Source organism: Balaenoptera musculus, chromosome 14 (genome assembly GCF_009873245.2).
Source record: "Balaenoptera musculus isolate JJ_BM4_2016_0621 chromosome 14, mBalMus1.pri.v3, whole genome shotgun sequence".
NCBI lineage: Eukaryota > Metazoa > Chordata > Mammalia > Artiodactyla > Balaenopteridae > Balaenoptera > Balaenoptera musculus.
This window is the reverse complement of record NC_045798.1, coordinates 22,800,028-22,821,177: the sequence shown is the minus strand read 5'-3', so window position 1 is coordinate 22,821,177 and position 21,150 is coordinate 22,800,028. Positions and strand designations below refer to the sequence as shown.

The 21,150-nt window shown below is 42.4% G+C and overlaps 3 protein-coding genes across 8 annotated transcripts in view; 1 reads left to right on the top strand and 2 right to left on the bottom strand.

Annotated features, from left to right (window-relative positions):
- The window catches only part of CHEK2 (checkpoint kinase 2), a 39,579-nt gene extending 35,078 nt beyond the window's left edge, over positions 1–4,501 (bottom strand). The window contains exons 1-4 of one of the 4 annotated variants that reach the window (XM_036874399.1): positions 4,438–4,501; positions 3,405–3,589; positions 3,133–3,172; positions 2,118–2,445 (exon numbers count right to left, since the gene is read on the bottom strand). In XM_036874399.1, coding sequence (XP_036730294.1) covers positions 2,118–2,439 — 322 coding nt within the window. In that variant the 5' untranslated portion in view covers positions 2,440–2,445; positions 3,133–3,172; positions 3,405–3,589; positions 4,438–4,501. The remainder of the gene's footprint in view (positions 1–2,117; positions 2,446–3,132; positions 3,173–3,404; positions 3,590–4,437) is intronic. The other 3 variants (XM_036874401.1, XM_036874398.1, XM_036874400.1) reach the window with 3 other exon arrangements.
- Positions 1–21,150, bottom strand: part of TTC28 (tetratricopeptide repeat domain 28) — a 651,841-nt gene that overhangs the window by 619,836 nt on the left and 10,855 nt on the right. The gene's annotated exons all lie outside the window — the stretch shown is intronic.
- On the top strand, positions 4,697–20,941 carry HSCB (HscB mitochondrial iron-sulfur cluster cochaperone). Of its 3 annotated transcripts, XM_036874402.1 has the most exons (6): positions 4,697–4,993; positions 6,097–6,193; positions 6,544–6,633; positions 7,261–7,405; positions 10,535–10,582; positions 20,795–20,941. In XM_036874402.1, the coding sequence occupies exons 1-6, from the start codon at positions 4,758–4,760 to the stop codon at positions 20,884–20,886; spliced, it is 708 nt and encodes a 235-aa protein (XP_036730297.1). In that variant the 5' UTR covers positions 4,697–4,757; the 3' UTR covers positions 20,887–20,941. The 3 variants fall into 3 exon arrangements, with proteins under 3 accessions (XP_036730297.1, XP_036730298.1, XP_036730299.1); XM_036874403.1 differs by lacking the exons at positions 10,535–10,582; positions 20,795–20,941 and having other exon boundaries at positions 6,544–6,638; positions 7,261–7,386; XM_036874404.1 differs by lacking the exons at positions 4,697–4,993; positions 6,097–6,193 and having other exon boundaries at positions 6,544–6,638.

The window sequence follows — 21,150 nt, the reverse complement described above, 5'->3', positions numbered from 1 at the left end:
ATATATGTCTCAATAAAGCTAGGGGGGAAAAGAAATTACCAGAGGAAAAAATTTTGGAACTAGATAATGGTGATGGTTGTACAACACTGTGAAAGTACTAATGCCAATGGACTGCACACTTAATGGTTAAAATGGCAAAATTTTATGTTATATATATTTTATCACAATGAAAAGAAGTAAACATTAAAAAATACTAAGGAATAAAGTTTTTAAAGTGCAAGACTTGTACCCTGAAAACTACAAAACACTGTTGAAAGAAATTAAAGAAGACCTAAATAAATGAAAGCTACACCATGTTCACAGATTGGAAGACTTAATACAGTTAAGATGGGAATATTACTCATATTGATCTACAGATTTAATCCCAGCTGCCTTCTTTGCAGGAAGTGACAAGCTTATCCTAAAATTCCTATGGAAAAGCAAAGAACCATAGTAGTCAAAATAATCTTGAAAAAGAACAAATCAGGACTCACTCTGGATTTCAAAATTTACTACAAAGCTACAGTAATCAAGATTTTGTGGTACTGGCATAAGGACAGACACACAGATCCATGGAACAGAACTGAAAGTCCGGAATTAAACCCTCACATTTATGGTCAAATGATCTTTAATGAGGGTGTCAAGACCATTCAAGAGGGAAAGAACAGTCTCTTCAAGAAATAGTGCTCGGGGGGCTTCCCTGGTGGCGCAATGGTTAAGAATCCGCCTGCCAATGCAGCGGACACGGGTTCGAACCCTAGCCCGGGAAGATCCCACATGCCGCGGAACAACTAAGCCCGTGCACCACAACTACTGAGCCTGCGCTCTAGAGCCCGCGAGCCACAACTACTGAGCCCACGTGCTACAGCTACTGAAGTCCTCACGCCTAGAGGCCGTGCTCCGCAACAAGAGAAGCCACGGTGATGAGAAGCCCATGCACCGCAATGAAGAGTAGCCACCACTCGCCACAACTAGAGAAAGCCCACGTGCAGCAACGAAGACCCAATGCAGCCAAAAATAAATAAATTTATAAAATAAAAAAAAGAAAGAAAGAAATAGTGCTCGGACAACTGAATGTTCCCATGCCAAAGGATGAATTTGGACAATACCTCATACCATGTACAAAATTCAACTCAAAAGGGATAAGAGCTAAAACTGTAAATTATTTAGAAGAAAAGATAGGTGTGAATCAATAACAAATAATAACAATAAAATATTATAGCTTCTCTTCATTGAGCAATTACTTTATGCTGGTCTCCCTAACAAGCTCTTTGTGTATGTAATCTTACGTTTAAAGGAGATACACCCAACTTCACCCTAACTCACCATTTCTGTGTCCCACTCACCATACATCAGCCCTAAGCCTAGCTTAAATGAGTAAAAATTAGCTTCAAATGCTTACTTCTAAATTTAAAGTTGTACGTATGAATATTGCTATATTATTTCTCCATTTTTTACTGTTTTTTTCAAGTCATCAAAGTTGCACATGACATAAAAGGAAAGGGTGAGTGACAAGGTACAAAATGGTACATTAGCCATTCATTTCTTTACATTATTATTTTCTATTCCATTAATGTCAAGTTCTTTTTTTTTTTTTTTGTAATGAAGAGGTCATTTTAATTTGAGACAGAGGAAAAATGCTACTTAAAACATACCGAGAGCAAAGCCTTACTGTTGGAACCAGGTGTCAGAGAGGATGAGTATATTTAAACAGCAAGGTTGGCTATTTTGAGATAAAAATAAGTAACAGGGAGTCAACAAATAACCTTCCCCATTCCGAAACTGTAAAACTGATGCTCTGAAACTGCTGCACCACCAGCAGGAGTTAAGTGGTGAAGTTTCTGTGATTAGATGACAAATGTTTGCAAGCTTGCATGAATCCGCATTTTTCTAGGGAACAGATCCACAACCCTCTTCAGATGGACAACACATGGCAGATGCCCAATTAATGTTTGTTGAAAGTATAAATGAAGGGGCTCTACAGCAAGTAAGAGCCAGTGCACAACCCAAAACTGCTTCCTTGGTTCCGTCTTTCATCACCTTCAAACTCCAGAATCATTCCAGGAGTGTCTTGAGCTGTCTGTTGCAACAACTTTCTATAACTGTTCTTCTGAACAAAATATTACAAAGGGTCTTACCAAGATTAGAGAATCCATCCTGAAGGGCCCATAATCGAGCCCAAGGGGCAGGGACAGGCTCCTCGGGTTCTTGGTCCTCGGGAATAGAATAGAGTTCCTGCGTGGACACTGTGTCTAAGGAGCTCAGCGTACCCGAGCTGGAGTGAGAGGACTGGCTGGACGTGGGCACCGTGCTGGTAGAGGAGCTGGACGTGCCCTGGGACTGTGAAGAGGAGCCGTGTGGCTGTGAGGAGGGACCGTGGGACTGCGAGAAGCCACCTTGGGACTGCGGGGAGGCACTGCCATGGGGCTGATGACACTCCACATCCGTCTCCCGAGACATCACCACCTCAAAAATAAGTGTCCAACAGTAAGGTGAATTTCAAGGAACAAGACATCGTAAAGGTCAAGAGTGAAGGATGGGTATATTACAACAGCCAAAAAAAAAAAAAGATCCAGGATATGCATGCTCTGCAAAAATTAAAATTCTAACAGTTTAGACCTATCATTCTTCTGGGCTGAGCTTTTCATCACATCATTTTCACCTGATAAGTTTTTGTGTGACAGCCACAACCACAGAGGACAGAAACAAAGAAATTACTTGAAGGCTGTAAATAAGTAAAAAGCAATGAAACTGAATTGGGGAGGGGGAGAGACTCATAACAGCTTACACTCATCCAATTTTTTAAAATTAAAAATGGGAGCTAAAATGTATTCATTAATACAATCAACACTACACTTAAACTTCATATGTATTTTTGAAAAAGAAAGAAAGGGAAGGGTCAGGTGGCTTGGCATAGACTAAGAAAAACTCTACAGAAATTCACTGCATCACCCCAGGGGTGGCTATGTTATACATAAAATGCCACTGATGCCCCCTCTCCCCCAAACCAGCTCCTGGAGGGTAGGACCCAAGTTCATTCTAGATTCCTTGACTCCAAACTAAGAGCTGGGCCACTTAATAAGGCAAAACACAAAGACTGCTCTAAACAACTCCACCTAGCCCTTTGTGATGCTAATTAACTATGGGGCTCACCTTTTCGGCATCCTAAACGGCCTCCCAGCCCAACAGAAGCCTGAAGAAAACCATGATGAGACACAGAAGACCATAACAGAGGTTCCCACCCCAGCTTTAAAATTAATTTGATGGACAGTTAAACTCCAATAACAGAACCTATAGTAAAGTCAAAGTAACTTTCAATCCCTAACTTTAAATCCCTAATTTGATTAAAAAAAAAAAAAGTGCTTTTTCTCCTGAATCCCACACTCAGGCTACCCCTCAAGGAGAATATAGTAAACATGACTCACACTGATTATTGCATTTACACAGCTTTCCAGATGCAAAGGTCCTTATGAGTTTTCCTGAAAGCACACCAGGGAGGTAGGTGTTGCCAGAGCTGGGTCCGCCACTTCAGGACCTGCTGCTCTAATACCACCTCAGCCAAGCTGTGTCCTCCTGCAGCTTCCTGAGCAAGACTCCTCTGCCCTGAAAACTGGCAAAAGACAGTGTGTCAAAAGGTAGCTGCTATCATCGCTCATGATAAGAGGGTCCACCAGACCAGGACTACATTGGCCTCTGCCATGAGGAAAAAGTATAGTGGAGAGGTTATAAGCAAACAGATCTGGAGTCGAGTCAGATGTCTAAGTCAACTCTTTGCACGACCTTTACGTAGATCGCAACCTCTCTGAACCCAGAAAAGTAGATAGAGCTTGCGAATCAAATGAGATGATGCATCAACGTTCCTGCCCCCACCCCTCGGTAATGCTTGATAATTGGGAATTCCAGGCCCAAAGAATCTGAAAGCAGGAAAAGGCCTTACAAGTGCAACACAATTTTTTTTTTCAAATAGAGAAACTGAGTCCCAAGGAAGACTGGTGCCCTCCTACCCTCCCCTTGCCACCCCATCCCCCACACTTCCTTAGGGACACTCGCAGAGCATCCTCCTACACAAGTCGGTGTGTTTCCAGTTCCTGCAGCACCTTGCAGCTAATAATGGGTTCTCAGTACGCATTTTCCAGATTGAACCTAAATATGGAAATAATTACTAACACCTATAAAACTCTCTACGGAGCAACTTCGCTCTCATTTTGAAGGGGACAACTTTGTTCTTTCTTATCCTTTACGTCTGGGCCCGTTTCAGCTTGAAAGTTACAAGGGAAGTGACCTTCACCTCGAAATTTATCTACAAAGAAGGAAGAGAGTCGGCCACGCATTCCTCTCCCCCTTCCCAAGCTCAAACACAGTACAAAACGGAAGCTCGGGAAATTCAGCTCGCAAAAAGACCCTGAGGACAGGATTCGAACCCCTCAATACCCAAGAGAAGTTCCCACTATGACTCACCGCGAGCCCACCTAGAACCGCACACTCGGAGCAGCCGTAGCCAGCGGAGTGGCGCTAAACCCGCTGATACAAACTCCACCCTCAGCCAATCAAAACACCCCTCCGCCCCCGCCGGACCAATGACAAACAGCGGATGTGGCGGCCCACTTAGCCTCAATGCTTTCTGGGAGTTGTAGTTTAAAACGCAGAACGGGACTCGGAATCCAGGTTCCCTCCGGGTAGTCCCGCCCCCTCAGCTTCCCGGCCAATCAGCAGCACGAGTATGGTCGACCACTTTCTCTCCCCCACAGGTGACCGCGGGGAGGCCGACCGCCGGCCAGATGTGGTGCGGAAGGACCAGGGCCTTGCTCCGGATGTCGGGGTTGTGGCCGACAGGGGTGCTCGGGAGGAGACCGCTAAACTGCAGTGCTGCGTCACTGGCGGGAAGCAACTCCCCCCGGTGTTGGAATTGCGGCGGCCTAGGGGGCCCCTTGCGAGGGGACCGGTTCTTCTGCCCTCAGTGCCGCGCGCTGCAGCCACCTGACCCCACGCGAGACTACTTCAGCCTCATGGACTGGTACGGGAGGCCGTTTCGGGAAATGCGTCTGGGCGTGCGAGATGGAGGGCGGGTCAGGCTAAGGGAGAAGAAGGCGGGACCAGTTACTTGGGTGGGCGGAGCCCTAGAGAACAGGGGCTGGGGGTGGGGCCTGGGAGAAGGTGGGTGGGATGTGTCGGGAGAGGAAATCGAGGGGCCGGACTGAGCGGCGACGCTTTGGGGGATGGAGATGAGAGTGGAGCGTGGACTGGTGGGGCGAGGAGTGTGATTAGGGGAAATTGAGGTTTGGAGCCTGCAATGGAGGGAGACTTGAGGGGCGGGATCTGAGAGAAGGAAGTTCAGAGGTGAGGCCTGAGGGAAGGGTGCTTGCGCGGCCCTTGGAGGATGGAGACTTGAGGAATAGGTTCAGAACTTTTAAAGTTGGGTTGAGACTTTTAAGAAAGAAATACTGAGGTGTTATCCAAAATAAGAGAGTAAGAGCAAAGAAAAACTTAATGCTGTGGGCAGAGTCTAAGGGAAAAGTGAAAATTGGAAGGTCTGAGAAATAGATGTTTTTTCTGTTTACCTCCGAAGGTCGAGGAGCTTGGAGAGGTGGTGAAGTTTGGGCGAAGCTAAACTGATGAGATAGGGCACGCTCTGGGAATAGAAAGCGAAGAGGATTCGATTAAGATAAAGTGAGAGGTAGAGATGAAGGGACCTGGGCCTTAGAAAAATAGAGTGGGATTCAGGAATGCCTCTTACCCTTAACTTTGGGCTCTGGCCCCACCAGTCACTGAGCACTTATGAAGGGCTGCAGTAACACTACTCTTTACGTTGTTCAAGCATGCCAGTCTTGTTCCCACTTCAAGGCCTTTGCATGTTCCCTGTGCCTGAATGACTCTTTCCTGTGATCTTCGATTACTCCTCATCGTCAGTCAGGTCTCAGCTCAAATGTCATCTCTTTGTCCACCACATCTACCATTCTCTGATCCTATTCTCTTTTCCTTTGCAGTACCTACCACTTTTTGAAATAGCTCTGTCTGTATGTTTATTGCGTCATCCCCCATGAGAACAGGAACCGGGCCCATACTATACAAATCTATAAACATTTGATGCATGAATTTCATCTCCTGATTTCCTTCCAGCAACCGCTCCTTCAGAGTTGACACTGCGAAGCTCCAGCGTAGGTACCAGCAACTACAGCGTCTTATCCACCCAGATTTCTTCAGCCAGAGGTCTCAGGTAGCCTATTGGCCACCCATAATCACACCCAAACACGTGTGTACCCTGGGTGGGTGGCAGTGTCCTTATGGTTATGTGATTATCAGGGACAGAGCCGGACAACCAGCTTCACCCTGAGGCAGCCTGACCCCAGCCATCCAGACCCTGGACCTGTCTTACACTCAGAGCTTTTACCTGATTTCCCAGCAGAATTAGAACCCATCACTTGAAAATAAAAACAGCTTATCCCATACCAGTTCTCCTTTGACCACTTCCTTATGTGCTTGCCCATCAGTATTTTATGAAACAGTTTGTGAATGTAAGATGGCCTATTTGCGTGGTAATATGACTGTCTTCATTTCCACTTACAGACTGAAAAGGATTTCTCAGAGAAGCATTCGACCCTTGTTAATGATGCCTATAAGACCCTTCTGGCTCCCCTGAGCAGGGGACTATACCTTGTAAGGTGATTTTCCGACCGTCTATCATGACAGCCTGGTCCCATTGCTCTGTAGGACAGCTACTCCCCTGTGTTCAACAGAAGAGTGCTTGAGACCTGAGCTAATCTAAGGACCCAACGATAATTAACCTCAAAGATACTATTACATGAGTATAGTTTTCTCTGTGTATCTCTGTAAATCTTACTTGCCCAATTGCCTTTTTTTTTTTTTTTTTACCATTTTCTATAAATTTCAAGGATTAGATGGTGCTGGCTTTTAGGGAAGAGTAATTTTTGTTTTGTTTTGTTTTTTGTGGGGGAGAATTGAGCACCTTAGAATTTTAGGATTTAATAGAATTTTTACAAATACCTAATTCAACCTCTTTCCACTTTTTTCCCAAGTGGAAGAATGACTCCCCCAGGGTCACATAGTTCCAGGTAGCAGGGAGTGATCCCATCCCAGCACTCCTATCTCAGTCTAACTTTCCAGCACCCTACCCTCACACTTTCACTATTGGGACAGTTCACGTTTTCCCTGTGAGTGGCATTCTGTTCTGAACGGTGAGGAGGATATATGGTGAGGAGGTTTTATGACTCTGGCCATAGTTCCTTGAACTAAACTTATTTTCCCTGCTTTATGCCCCAATAGCTAAAGCTCTGTGGAGTAGAGATTCCCGAAGGGACAGATTATGAAATGGACAGTCAATTCCTCATGGAAATAATGGAAATCAATGAAAAACTTGCAGAAGCTCAAGGTGAAACTGCCATGAAAGAGATGGAATCTATTGTCAGAGGTAAAAGATAAAATACCACCGAATGCATTTTATTGCTGTTTTGAGTACATGTAGGGGTTAAGTGAAAAATGGTTATAAAGAGTACATATTGGCCTTCATAATGACTCAGGGAATTTGTTTTTTCTTGATTACGCTGAAACCCATTTTGTCTAGAGGTTAGACTTGCAAAATTCCTAATTCTCTGGAAGGCGGGCTTAAACCAAGAATGTAATAGTATTTTGCAGATTGCTGTGCTCCTTCCCACCCATGACATCATTTGGATAATAATATTATCTCTGATAAGAAAAATAGACCTCAGAAGTTCATGGGAATGCCCAAGGTCACACAGCAGATATAGCAGAGCAAAGATTGAAACCTTGATCTTATGATCCCATATTGCTTTACTTTCCACTTTATTCCATAGTGTATCAGTCAGGGTTCTCCAGAGAAACAGAATCAGTAGTGTATGTGTATGTGGAGAGAGAGAGAGAAATTTATTTTAAGGAATGGCTCATGTTATTATGAGAGCTAGCAAGTTCAAAATATGTAGATAGACTAGCAGGCTGGAAACTCAGGCAGGACGTCTATGTTAGTCATGAGGCAGAATTCCCTCCTCAGGAAACCTCAGTTTTTGCTTACTACCTTCAACTGATTGGATGAGGCCCACCCATGTTATGGAAGATAATCTCCTTAAAGTCAACTGACTGTAAATGTTAATCACATTTACAGAATACCTTCACAGCAACGTCTAGACTAGTGTTTAACCAAACAATTGGGCACCACAGCCTAAACAAGATGGCACATAAAATTAACCATGGCATGTAGAAAAGGCTCCAGGTTTCTCATTCAAATTGTATGCAGATATGAACTTTCACAAATGTTATGGCATGCTTACTGTATCAGGCACTGTGCAGGACACTGAGGATACAGCAATGAACAAGAAAGACATGGCCTGGGCCTTCTTGGAGTTTATATATTCCAACTCAGTGTGTCCCAAATGGAAGTCATGAGCGTCTCTCTTCTGCTCCTCTGCTGATGTTCCCTTTCTAAGTGAATGACGCTCTGTGGTTGCACAAGTCCAAAACACCGAGGAGGTGTCCTTCACAACTTATACTCCCTTACCCCCATAGACAGTCCATCACCAAGTCTTGAAAAGATGACCTTCTAAATGTGTCTCAGATCCATCTATCCATTTTCACTGCCACCTCCCTGTCCCAAGCTACCATTCTCTCTCACCCAGACAACTGGAGTAACTCCACACTGGTCCGTCTCTACCTTCAATCTGATATATTCCTACACTGTCACATGTGAGAATTTTTTGAAACCCAAATCTAATCATATCACCCTTGGCCTTGCTTAAAAACTTCAAGTGGCTCCCTGCCCCGCGCCTCAGGTTAAAGAGACCTGCATGGCTTGGCCTCTGCTTCCTCCCATTTGCTCCTTCCACTCCAGCCACACAGGCTGCTTCCAGTTCTTCATCTGTACCTTGTACCTCCCTACCCAGGGCATTCGCGCATGCTGTTGCTCCTGCCCGAAACCCTCTTCTCCTCTACCCCATCTATTTAACTCTTCCTCCTTCAGATCTGGGGGCAATCATCACTTCCTCAAAGAATCCGCAGAGGACCTCTCTGTCTCTACCTTTTGGTCGTGGGTACCCCTCCTTTGTAGGCCTAATCACTGGTCTATGTGAGATTACCGGACCAATATCAGTCTCCCCTACTAGACCAGAAGTTCTACAGAGGCAGAAATTGTGTCTGCTTTTTGCTTGCCTCACATCCTTAGCACATGCAATAGTACTTGGAATACAATAGGGACTCAGTAAGTATTTGTCAAGTGAGTGAATAAATAACAAACAAAGAAGTTAAAAGCAGTAAAATAGAAGTTGTGGTGGGGGAGCTGTCAGCTAGGGGTGTACCAGCAACATTAGGGTTGGGAAAAGAGAAACTCAGGATTTTTAGTCAGAAGGCCCAGCTGCACGGCTTTGGAAGGCAGAGGTTCATGAAGCTCTGGGTGAGGTGGACTTGGGTTCAGTCCCAACACTGCCACTGACTTTGTGTGTGACCTTCAGTAAAGTGACTTCACCCCTCTGAGCTTCAGTTTCCTCATCTGTAAAATGGAGATAATATTAGTACTGGTTGTTGCAACAATTAAGTTAAAGCATGTAAAACACTTGACACAGTGCCTGGCCCATGGTAAGTTCCCAGTCAATGGTGGGGGTTATTTCTAGCTCTATAGTTAACATCTGGTTTTGAGCAGGTCACTGACCTTCATTTAGAGTAATTCCTAAATTTCCTTTTACCTGCTAAGGCCCAGGTAATGTGAACGTTCAAGCGCATGAGCTAGATAGTTTTGGGGTCAGGACTTCAGAGGCTCCAGACTCCTAATCCAGTGTTCTTTTGTCAACACCACGTTGCCACCTGAGAAGCGAGTTTCCAACCACTGGACCAGAAGTCAGATGACTTGGGGTCTGCTCTTAGCTCCTCCACTCACCAACCATGTGACCATATACGTTCTCCCAGTACCTGTCATTGCTTACCATGGGGATATAATGTATTTGAAAGTGCTTTGAAAGCAGGCACCGTATAAATGATTGATACTGTTTGTATCTGGAAAAGGCACTTATCATACAATTTTCTAATGAGCAAACAATAAAAATGTGAGGTAGCTGCTCCTTTACTTCATCTGGCGTCTTCTCTCTTAAGGTACAATATGATCGAAATGTTTCATTTTCCTGAGAGGCTGTATAATTTGCTAGTAGTTGCCTGGCACACTCTAATGCCCTGCTGATAGGCAAGTCCCGCTTGTTAATTTTCTCCTAGCTGAAATCTGGAAGACTCAGGGTGCTTGGTGGAAATAATCTAAGGAACTTCCTTGTCTTTTTTTTTTAATGCTTCTATAGCCATTTTATGAGCTTTGGTGGTTGCCCCTCAGACCTTTCATGGATAGAAAAACAGTGTAACTAGGATCAGCCAGAGCTGCACTAAACAGGAGCTGCCGTCATGGAACTGTAGAGACAGAGGTTATGAGGCCTTACCCTTGAATCCAAACTCCCTGCCATGTTGTGTTCACAACAACAAGATGACAAAGCGTTGTCTTCATATTATGAGTCTATTTAAATAGAAAAATTAAGATAATGTTTTTCTTTTTCAGCTAAACAGAAAGAATTGACTGACAATGTGAGCAGAGCTTTTGAAAGAGGTACTTCCTTCATTTCTTGACTTTATATGGAAAGAAACCGTAAGCACTGAGGTATAACCATCCATTCAATAAGTAGCTATTATATGCCCATCCTATGACGGGTACATGGGAGCTATAAAATATAGATGAGTCTACATTTCTGCCTTCAAGGATTCAAAGTCTTGCTAGAGAAACAAGGGGTGTGCCAAAACCAGTGATATGCCCATTGAAGATTAGATGAGAGAAAGTGCTCCCATTCCCCTTTAGCAAGTAGAAGATAAGGTGAGGGATGTGGGCTGAAGCCAACACAGGCAGACTCTGAGGGCAAGGCTGCACAGTCAACATTTGGCAAAGCCCGCACACCCCTTTCTTCTGCAAAGCCCAGGAGGAGAATCCCATGGCCGAGCTGTGCCCAGATTGCAAATAGGGCGTGTTCATCCGTGTCCTCACTGCTCCTGGCTCTCAGGCTAAAGAGACTAGATCTATTTCTAGCTATTTTTAAGCAAGAACAGCCTTTCTTTCCATCCCTGACTTGTGCCACTCCTTAAATAAGAGATTAATAGCCCTTTGGCTTAGGGATCGTTTGACTACAGAAAGGAGAACACAACTCATACTAGCCCAGATAAAAGGAGGTCAGCTCTAAGGAATCAGGGCTATCTCTCAGAATCCAAAGTCCCTGAGATGAGTATAGTATTGTGTGATAAGAGCTTTTCTAGAACAAGACCTGGGAACCAGAAAGCAGTCTGGAACCAAGACTGTGGTCCTGAACTTGGTGGCCTAGCTGGCCACTCCATCCTTCTCCCCACTGCTATACACCGGTTCCGTCTGCTTTCTTATTGGTGTACAGTGCTGCAAACTGGCCTTCCCCACTGGATGACTCCTCAGTCCTCCTTGGTCTATTACCTCATAAGAGCAGGGCCTTTTATCTGACTAGAGTCTTCTAGATCCAATCTAGATTCCTGGGAGGGGGGATTTGATTGCCCCAGTTTGAGTCAGATGTCCACTCCAGTCCGATCACTGAGGGCCAAGGAGATAAGCTTGCACAGTGTACTGCCTACTTTGCAGGGACTGTAGGAGTTTATTCTGAGAAGCAGGCAGAAGGTGGGGGGGAGGGAGAGGTGTCTCTAAAAAGATGGGGAGGAATATAGATTAATAGCCGAAAAGACAGGAACCTGGCCCAACGTATCTGCCTGAAATCCATGTCCCCAGCCTACTGGTTAAGATGGTCAGATTATGTTCCACCAAGGCCCACCCCCAGTTCCTGTTATACCTTTGTGGGCTTTTATTTTTTTAATTATAAAATACAATTTCTTAAAGAATGAATAGTACATAAGTACAATTGGAAGAATAACAACAGAAGAAACACCCATGTCCCCACCACCCAGGTTAAGAAATAGAAAAAAGGTGCTCAACGTCACTAATCATTAGGGAAATGAAAATCAAAACCACAGCGAGATACCACCTCACACCTATAAAGATGGGTGCTATTAAAAAAAAAAGAAAATAGCAAATGTGGGCAAGGTTGTGGAGAAGTTGGGACCTTTGTGCACTGCTGGTGGGAATGTAAAATAGTGCACCCATTATGGAAAACAGTATGGCAGTTCCTCAAAAAATTAAAAATAGAATTACGGTGCAATCCAGCAATTCCACTTCTGGGTGTACACCTAAAGAATTGACAGCAGGAACTCAGAGAGATGCACTGTCACAGATAAACAAAGCCAGATACTAGTTAACGTGGTAAGGACAGATTTGAATCAGTAATAACTATGGCGATAGGGAAAAGAGTCCAGTGTGAACTGAACTCAATTTCAATTTGTACAGAGGTAACTGGGCATTTTAAAGGGAGAATGAGGGAGTAGGGCGGGGGGTGCGCAGGGGCTCAGTAGAATTGGGGAAGTGAAATATTACAAAAAGCGGGAAGAAGGAGTTGGTCCTGTGAAACCCATCTGGGTTTGTTAATTGGCCCTTATGGAAGTTAGGCTCCCACCCTCCCACAGAGCCTGGAGACAGAGGCCCTATCATCAGGTGTTGACTGGAACGAACAGCAAGAAAGAGACAGAAGAGACCTTCTTTCCTCTGAACGACATAAGTCCATTTCTCACTCAGTCGTCTTTTGTTTATGAAGGACTAGCTGAGCCATCTGTTGAGGCCTGATAGTAGAGGATATTTGGGGGATGACATGAGCAAATGTGCATTTAATGAGGAGCATCTCTATGGAAACGAAAAGGAAAACAAAGGTCAATGGCTGGAGCCGACTATAACCCCAGTTTCTGAGTCCAGAGGGCAGCCACCTGAGAAGACACTGACCGCTTAAGCGTCTTTAGGTGTTGGCATGAGGACAGCAGAGGCAATCTGACGCATCTCCTGGCTTGTAGTTTGAATGTTTGTGGTGAAGGCAGAGACATCAGCATCACAGTTATGGTTATTCTGCAGAGCACAGCGTGGAAGGTGCACGCTTTCTGAGTGGCCCGTGTACCAGCAGCTCCAGGCACAAAGGTTGCCCGTGATTTGTTGTGATGAGTTCTTTGAAGTTTCCATCAAGTCCTCCAGCTTCAGCTTGCAGGACTTTTCCAGATCCTGGAGGAAAGGGGCAGCTATAAGACAGCCTGAGTCCCACTGAGGATCTGGGCAGTCAGGTTTTAGTTCTTAGTGACAGTAAGTCAGGAGGGAGGGAGGAACATTGGAAACATTGTTTTGGAAAGTTGTAGCCAGATGTTGAAAGAAACTAGAAGAATTGAGGATTTGCTGAGGGCCGACAAAATGTGTAAGGATCCAGTTCAGTTTACAAGTAGATAATAAAACCTCAAAGACAATGAACAGGACGGGATTCTGATAATTCGCAAGGTTGTGTTATTCTTTTCCACTGAAACATAAAATTTCTCTCCACAGTCACCCCCTCTTTTTAATCAAAGATAAAGTAGCATTGTTCTTGTTTACGAAATAAATTTAGTTTCATGAAATTTGGCCTGATTATTTATTAAGTGCAGCAAGAATGGTAACTGACCATAAAGGCCTTTTTAAGTTTTCCTAATGGAACTTTTTACAGGCATAACTGGTTTTATTGCACTTTGCAGATACTGCATATTTTACAAATTGAAGGTTTGTAGCACTCCTGTCTTGTCAGATGATGGTTAGCATTTTTCAGCAATAAAATATTTTTAATTAAGGTATGTACATTGTTTCTTTAGACATAATGCTATTGTGCACTTAATAGACTATAGTATAGTATCAATATTTACACACACTGGGAAACCAAAAAATTTGTGTGACTTGCTTTATTTCAACATTCACTTTGTTGCAGTGGTCTGGAACCCAGCCCCCAGTATCTCTGAGGTCTGCCTGTATGAGGGATCTCAGATTAGACTTGAAAAACCTCTCTGCTAGGAAGTCAAGCCAAGATTTCTCCATCAGAATTCTTCACCTGCATTACCTATAGATTCAGGTGAATTCCTCTCTTCCCAACGTCCCCCAAATATTCTAAGATTCATGGGCCTGCCGAGTGCCCTTAATCACCTGTAAGGCTGGGAACCCTGTAAACCAGGTGCCAAGCCAGTTTTTGCAACAGGGCTTTGAAAGCATTATCTCTATAAAATCAACCTTATTTCCCTAAAATTGATGACTTTATGCATCATTTTCAAATATGACATTCCCGTCAAAGCCTTATTCTTAATTATGTCCTATCACAAAGAGGACAGATTCTTACTGAAGCTATGCAAATAACTATATTGCCGTGAAAACAAGAATACTCAATAATAGTTTCTAACTTTTTGAGGGATCAGGCAGGGAGAAGATGATGTTTTAATTTTGTTTACAAAAGTGTATAATTTACTAGATTGTTAATGAGTCATAGATAGCTTAAGAGAAAAGGAAAGGGGATTTCCTCATATCTAGAAAATAGAACATTTAAAAGCCAGCAGTAGTTTGAACAAAAAATATAAAAAATTATAATCAACTTATCAGTTTACTCAATCCTATGTAGTTAATTTTGTTCTGCTTGATCTTGGGTTAGCAGTTTCATGAACCCATCGGCCTTTTCATTAGCGTTTTGGAAATCCTGACTTAGTCAGCTGGTTTGAACTCAGTAATGTAAGCAACGCCATCAGAAGCCTGTACCACAGAGTACCTCGTACAGTACCTGTTTATTGATCACAAGTACTCTGGCTTACAGCTGGTTGCAAAAGCTTTTAGGAAAGCATCAGAGTAAGGTAACAACCATCCGTGGATAGCAAAAGACTTAAAATGGCCATAGTTAAAGATCTGATGGGAGGTTATTATAAAAACACAACTGAAAAGGAAATCTGGTTGTTTCTGTGACATATCACATTTTCAAATAATAACTGGGCGATAACATCTTACCAGGATATATCGTGGATAATGAGGGCATTGACAAATTCTAAGACCTTTATACAATTTCTGAAATAATAACATTTAACCCATATAAAAATAACCTAGGGAAGGTTAAGTATCTTTTCTTTGACACTGCTTCCATTGTAATTTAATATATCAAATAAACCTACTCAATTTAACATCTCTCTTTTTACAAGGTGAGAGAACAAATCCTTTGAGGTTTTCCAGGGGACCTCTCAGAAACTTCAAAGTCAGTTCAAAGTCAAGAAGACTTTATTTAGAATTTGGTTTGGGGAAGTTGTCAAAAATGTTAAATGGTTTGAATATTTAATTAAATAGGATCATAGATCATTGTGAAACAACACTTAGTTATCAAACTGAAGTAATAATGAAAGATTTCGGGGACTTTCCTGGTGGAGCAGTGGTTGGGAATCCGCCTGCCATTGCAGGGGACACGGGTTCGTGCCCTGGTCCGGGAAGATCCCACGTGCCGCGGAGCAGCTAAGCCCGTGAGCCACAACTACTGAAGCCAGCATGCCTAGAGTCCCCGCACCGCAATGGAGAGTAGCCCCTGCTCACCGCAACTAGAGAAGGCGCGCGGCAACGAAGACCCAATGCAGCCAAAACTTTAAAAAATTAAAAAAATAAAATTTCGAAGGGAAATATGAGGTAACATGGGAAAAAAAAACCCTTAGCTCTTTTGACAGTGAGGAGGCTCGATTCTCTTACATAATCGGGGACATGATAAAGACAACATGAAGCACAGGAAATTATTTTGATAAGACAGAATGTGTTTCCTAGGCGGATTACTCAAAAGGTAAAGAAAAACCTTTGACAATCTTTTATTAACAGCAGACCAGTAATCCAAGAAACTTTGTCATTTTGACAGAGAGAAAACCACTCTGGTTTTGTATTAGTACACTATTGATATTAAAGTTCATTTTTTTAAAAACACTTTATGTATAAATCCACTTAATCTTAGCCAGCTTTGACCTTACAACATAAAATTCCTTTTCCACAAACCTTCTACAGCTTTCTACATTCATGCAGGTTTTGTCTTATTCTTTCCCTCTTTCACGGTCTACTTTAGAACAAAATTACTCTTTTTAACCTTAACAAAAACACATTTACATTCTTTACATGCTTTTCATGTAAAAACACATCCTACTTTTCTCCCATACTTTGTGTACAAAGTTGTTTTTCTTCACTCTTATCATTTCCAGTAGTTTTATTTTCATATACCAATTATAAATTTTAACCATTAGTACTTTATTTTACGGAGAAAACTAGGAGGCAGAAATTATGAGCTATTACATACCAGTATTCTGTAGCAGATTAGCAAGTTTTATGAATATACCACTTCATAATCTCTAGAGGCATATGCTTTTTTAAAAAATATTTATTTTTTTATTTATTTAGACTGCACCGGGTCTTAGTTGCAGCACGTGGCATCTTAGTTGCAGCAGGCGGGCTTCTTAGTTGCGGCATGCAGACTTATTTGCAGCATTCGGACTTCCTAGTTGCAGCACTCAGCATTCTTGGTTGCAGCATGCAGACTCTTAGTTGTGGCATGCATGCAGGATCTAGTTCCCTGACCAGGGATCGAACCTGGGCCCCCAGCATTGAGAGCATGGAGTCTTACCCACTGGACCACCAGGGAAGTCCCTAGAGGCATATGCTTTTTATAATACAATTTTTTTTAATGTGGCAAGACGAACATGTTTAAAAATAGACCCAAATATCTTTGTTCTCTCTGTACCATATAAAATAAGAAGCCGAAAGTATATAAATTTATGCTTAATACTGAATGTTTCAGCACTTTATCTTATTTAGAAATTATTTAGATATTTAATGAATATCTATTATTTAACTTAGAATTAGCCCAAAGATTTTGGAAATGATTTTTAAACAATATATAAGACACAATTATCATTGAAATGAAGTTTGTCAGAATGATTTAATTTGAATAATATCAAATTTATCATTTTTATCATCTTAAACATCTAGTAAATGTTAGCTTATTTGACCAGTAAATGTAAGTAGAATAAAAAAGTATGCTTGCATTATATTTAATGTTAACAACTCTGAAGACATATCCATTTTATTAAACCAAGAACATCACACTAGTTTTGTTTACCAAAGATTTACCCAAATTACATGAAATTGAAAACATTTGAGTTGGTTCTTATATTTCTGGAAGTTTTAGGAAGATTTAATTTATGTAAGTACTTATTTCTCTCTAAGCAAATTAGGATACAGTTCCTTCAAAGGATTTTATAAATTAATTTCATAATACCATCAGAAGCTAGGGAAATATATGTTTATGTATATGTGTAGATACGTAAATACACAGACAGATGCAAATAGATCTTACAGTTTTCATTTAAAACTTCTGCCATAAGTCAGGCACAAATAAGATAATGTAAAACTCACTTTATGTGAGGTGATGGATGTTAAGTAAACTTTTTGTGGTAATCATTTTGCAATATGTACACATATCAAATCATGTTATATACCTAAAACTGATATGACTTTATGTCAGTTACATCTCAGTAAAACTGGGAAATTAAACAAAAAAATTTAAACTCTCTAGTTTATATGGGTAGTTCTCATTTTTGCTCTGTTTTATATATTTATCTGAATTGAGTTTCTGGCAGATGGAGCAAGTTTTAAAGGTTGCCTGCTCAGTGTGAGTTGTAGAGGTTTTTTTAAGGTTTTTTTGGTTTGGTTGTTTGTTTTTTTGTTTTGGGGTTTTTTTTTTTTTTGCCCTGATATATAATCTTATGGAGTCTGTGGGCTAAATATCTGTTTCCAGTTAGCTTTTTTTTTCTTTTCAGCTTCAGTTGGTTGCTTTTGGAGGTACCTGAGTCCCTTGCAAGCCCCTGATGGGGACAGGAGGCCCAAAAGTCCAGTGCTTGTAAGGATTTGGGGGGGCGGGAGTGGGAAGGGAAAGGTCTGGTAGGATGGACAGAGGGACTGAGGAGGTAGGGGCTTGAAGGGGGACATATCAAAGGATGTGAGGGAGCGGAAGGGAAGATGGAAGGTGGTGAGAGGAGGGAGGAGGAGGCGAGAGGTCTTAAAGGAGCCAGTGTGGGGAATCTTAAGTTTCCCAAAGAAGCCAGAGAAGTTCCAATTTTTCCTAAGTACAGGTAGACCACGGAGATACTGCGGGTTTGGTTCCAGACCACCACAAGAAAGTGAATATTGCAATAAAACAAGTCACATGCATTTTTTTTTATTTCCCTGCATATCAGTTATGTTGACACTAATTGTAGTCTGTTAAGTGTGCAGTAGCATTATGTCTAATAAAACCAATTAATTAAAAAATACTTTATTGCTAAAAATTGCTAACCATCCTCTGAGCCTTCAGTGAGTCATAATCTTTTAGCCATGGCAACATCAAAGATCACTGATCACAGATCACTAGAACAAATATAATAATAATGAAAAAGTTTGAAAAATTGGGAGAATTACCAAAGTCTGACACAGGGACACGAAGTGAGCAAATGCTGTTGGGAAAACGTTATACATAGACTTGCTCGACGCAGGGTTGCCACAAACCTTCAATTTGTAAAAAACGCAGTATCTGCAAAGCATGATAAAACAAGATCTGCCTATAAAGTCACAGCAGCAAGAAAAGAGGTAGACCAAGCACCATGGTGGCATGCAGTCAGTAGAAGTTCAAGAAGGAGGTTTCAGAGGGCTGACAAGTTCCCATGGGAGGAGCAGGGTCAAATAGAACACAGAGGCCTCTCAAGGAGCCAGGAAAAAGAAAATGTCCAGCCCAGGAATCAATCCCCACTCAAAACGAGGAGCCAGAAAGAATTCCAGCCTGGAGCTACCTTTCAAAAGAAGGCTGGGACTCTATCCTTCTGAGAGGATACTCAGAATCGTGAGGATCCAAATCTGTCCTCACCGTGCTTCAACAGAGGTGTGTCTGCAGAATTTGAGCAGGAGTCAGACTCACCCCAGGTTCCCAAATGAGCAGGTGGGCTGGAGAGGAGACCAAGGTCTCTATGCTCACTGAAAGGTCCAACCGTCATGTCTGAGGGCCTGATGGTGTTTCCAATCTAGATCCAAGTCACGGCACCAGATTACTGTCAAAGATAAAGCCAGACGTTAAAGTGCTGAGGACGGGTTCTAATCAGTAATAACCATTGCAGTAGGGGAATAGTCCAGCATGAACTGAACTCAGCTTCGATGTGTGACTGGGCATTTTAAAGGTAGAATGAGGGAGTGGGGTGGGGGTGGGCAGCGCACAGGACCAAGGAAGTGAAAATTTACAAAAAGTGGGAAGCAGGAGTTGGACCATTTGAAACCCATCTGGGTTTGCTAACGGGCACTTCTTGAAGTTAGGTTCTTACCCTCCCACAGACCCTGGGAGACGGGCCCTAGCTTCAGGTGTAAACTGTGATAAATTCTTTTGGCAGCCCTGTGTTCTCAGGCAGGCATTTTAAGGTGGGGCTGGAATCATCCTAGGGATGCCGCCTTTGAGCTGTAAGTAACTATGTTATTGTTTGTTCAAGTCCCTATAGGCCAAGGTGGAGGGCTAGTCAAGAAGAGGGCTCAGAGGAGCCTGGCTAGAGTTTGGTGAAGGAGATAATTTTTGTCAGCACCAACGTTCATATAATTTTTCATAATAGCTAACAGGTGAAAGCAACCTAACTGTCCATCAACTGATGAATGGATAAACAAAATGTGGTCTATCCATACAAGGGAATATTATACAGCCTTTAAAAGGAAGGAAATTCTGATGCATGCTACAACATGGATGAACCTTGAGGATATTATGCTAAGTGAAGTAAGCTAGTCACAAAAATATAAACACTGTATGATTTCACTTACATGAGGTCCCTAGAGCAGTCAAATTCATAGAGACAGAAAGTAGAATGGTGGTTGCCAGGGACCAAAGGGAATGGGGAATAGCAAGTTATTGTTTCATACGTAGAGTTTCAGTTTTGTGAATGTACTTAATGTCACTGAGTTCTACACTTAAAAATGGTCACAATGGTAAATTTATGTCATGTATATTTTATCATAATTAAAAGAATATTTATAAATACAAAAAAATAATCAAATGAAATAAAGAAATAAACATGACCACTGCCTTCAAGCCCCTGGTAGGCCCTTTGTAATTGCATTCCCCTTCCATGGTAGCAACTAGTCTCCTGAATTTTTGTACTAACCATTCCCTTGCTTTTCTTGGTAGTTTTAACCATATATGAATATAACGGTGTATTATTTTATTACACATAAAACTAAGTCAGGGTTTCTCAACCTTGGCACTACCAACATTTTGGGCCAGATAATTCTTTGTTGTGGGGGGCTGTCCTGTACACTGTAGGCTGTTTGGCAGCACCTCTGGCCTCTGCCCACTAGATGTCAGTGCCACCTCCCCAGGGTGCCAACCAAAAAACGTCTCCAGACATTGCCAAACATCCCCACAGGCGAGAAATCACCCGCAGTCAAGAACCACGGGTCTAAGGGCATCTTTCCAGAACCTGCGAGCCTCCTGGGGGCAGCTCTGTATCGCAGCACCTGGCACAGAGGAAGCACCAGGTGCTTCCACATCCTCGTCAGGGTTAGACCACCGTGTATGATAGGGGAAAACTCTTAAAACACAACTTAGTTATTGGGTATTGTCCTGAAGAAGAAGCAGCTTCTCATTTAAAGTCTGAATTCTGTGAAGAAGCATGGTTTTGCTCCCTTTGGTTAAGCCCTTTATCCCCTGAACAATCCAGATGTTTTCTCTTTCTCAAATCTACTGAGTAATTGATCAGCCTTCCAGAGCCTGGGGCTCAGCTTTGATCTGGCTGCCTTGGATAATAGAGTGATTTTATTCTTGCTTGAAATGAAGCCTCGCATTAATGTCTCTCTTTATTTCAGATGATTTTGAAAAAGCCAAGGAACTTTTAACAAAGATGAGATACTTTTCAAACGTTGAAGAAAAGATTAAGTTAAAGAAGATTCCCCTCTAATGGTTGCTAATTTTAAAGTTTTAAAAATAAAGTTCTTATCTATTTCTTTTCTGGACTCTGCTGATTCAGAGTAGAGGTGTTTCAACCACTTTGACCATCTTTCTTTTCTTTCTTTCTTTTTTTTTGGCTACGTTGGGTCTTGTTGCTGTGCGCGGGCTTTCTCTAGTTGCGGTGAGCCGGGCCTACTCTTCGTTGGCGGTGCGCGGGCTTCTCATTGTCGTGGCTTCTCTTGTTGCGGAGCACGGGCTCTAGGCACGCAGGCTC

Excerpts from the sequence above, each read along its gene's own strand:
- HSCB (XM_036874402.1), top strand. The coding sequence starts at position 4,758 with ATGTGGTGCGGAAGGACCAGGGCCTTGCTCCGGATGTCGGGGTTGTGG. Across the intron at positions 6,634-7,260 it reads TGAGCAGGGGACTATACCTT|CTAAAGCTCTGTGGAGTAGA; the intron begins GTAAGGTGATTT and ends ATGCCCCAATAG. Across the intron at positions 10,583-20,794 it reads GAGCAGAGCTTTTGAAAGAG|ATGATTTTGAAAAAGCCAAG; the intron begins GTACTTCCTTCA and ends TCTTTATTTCAG.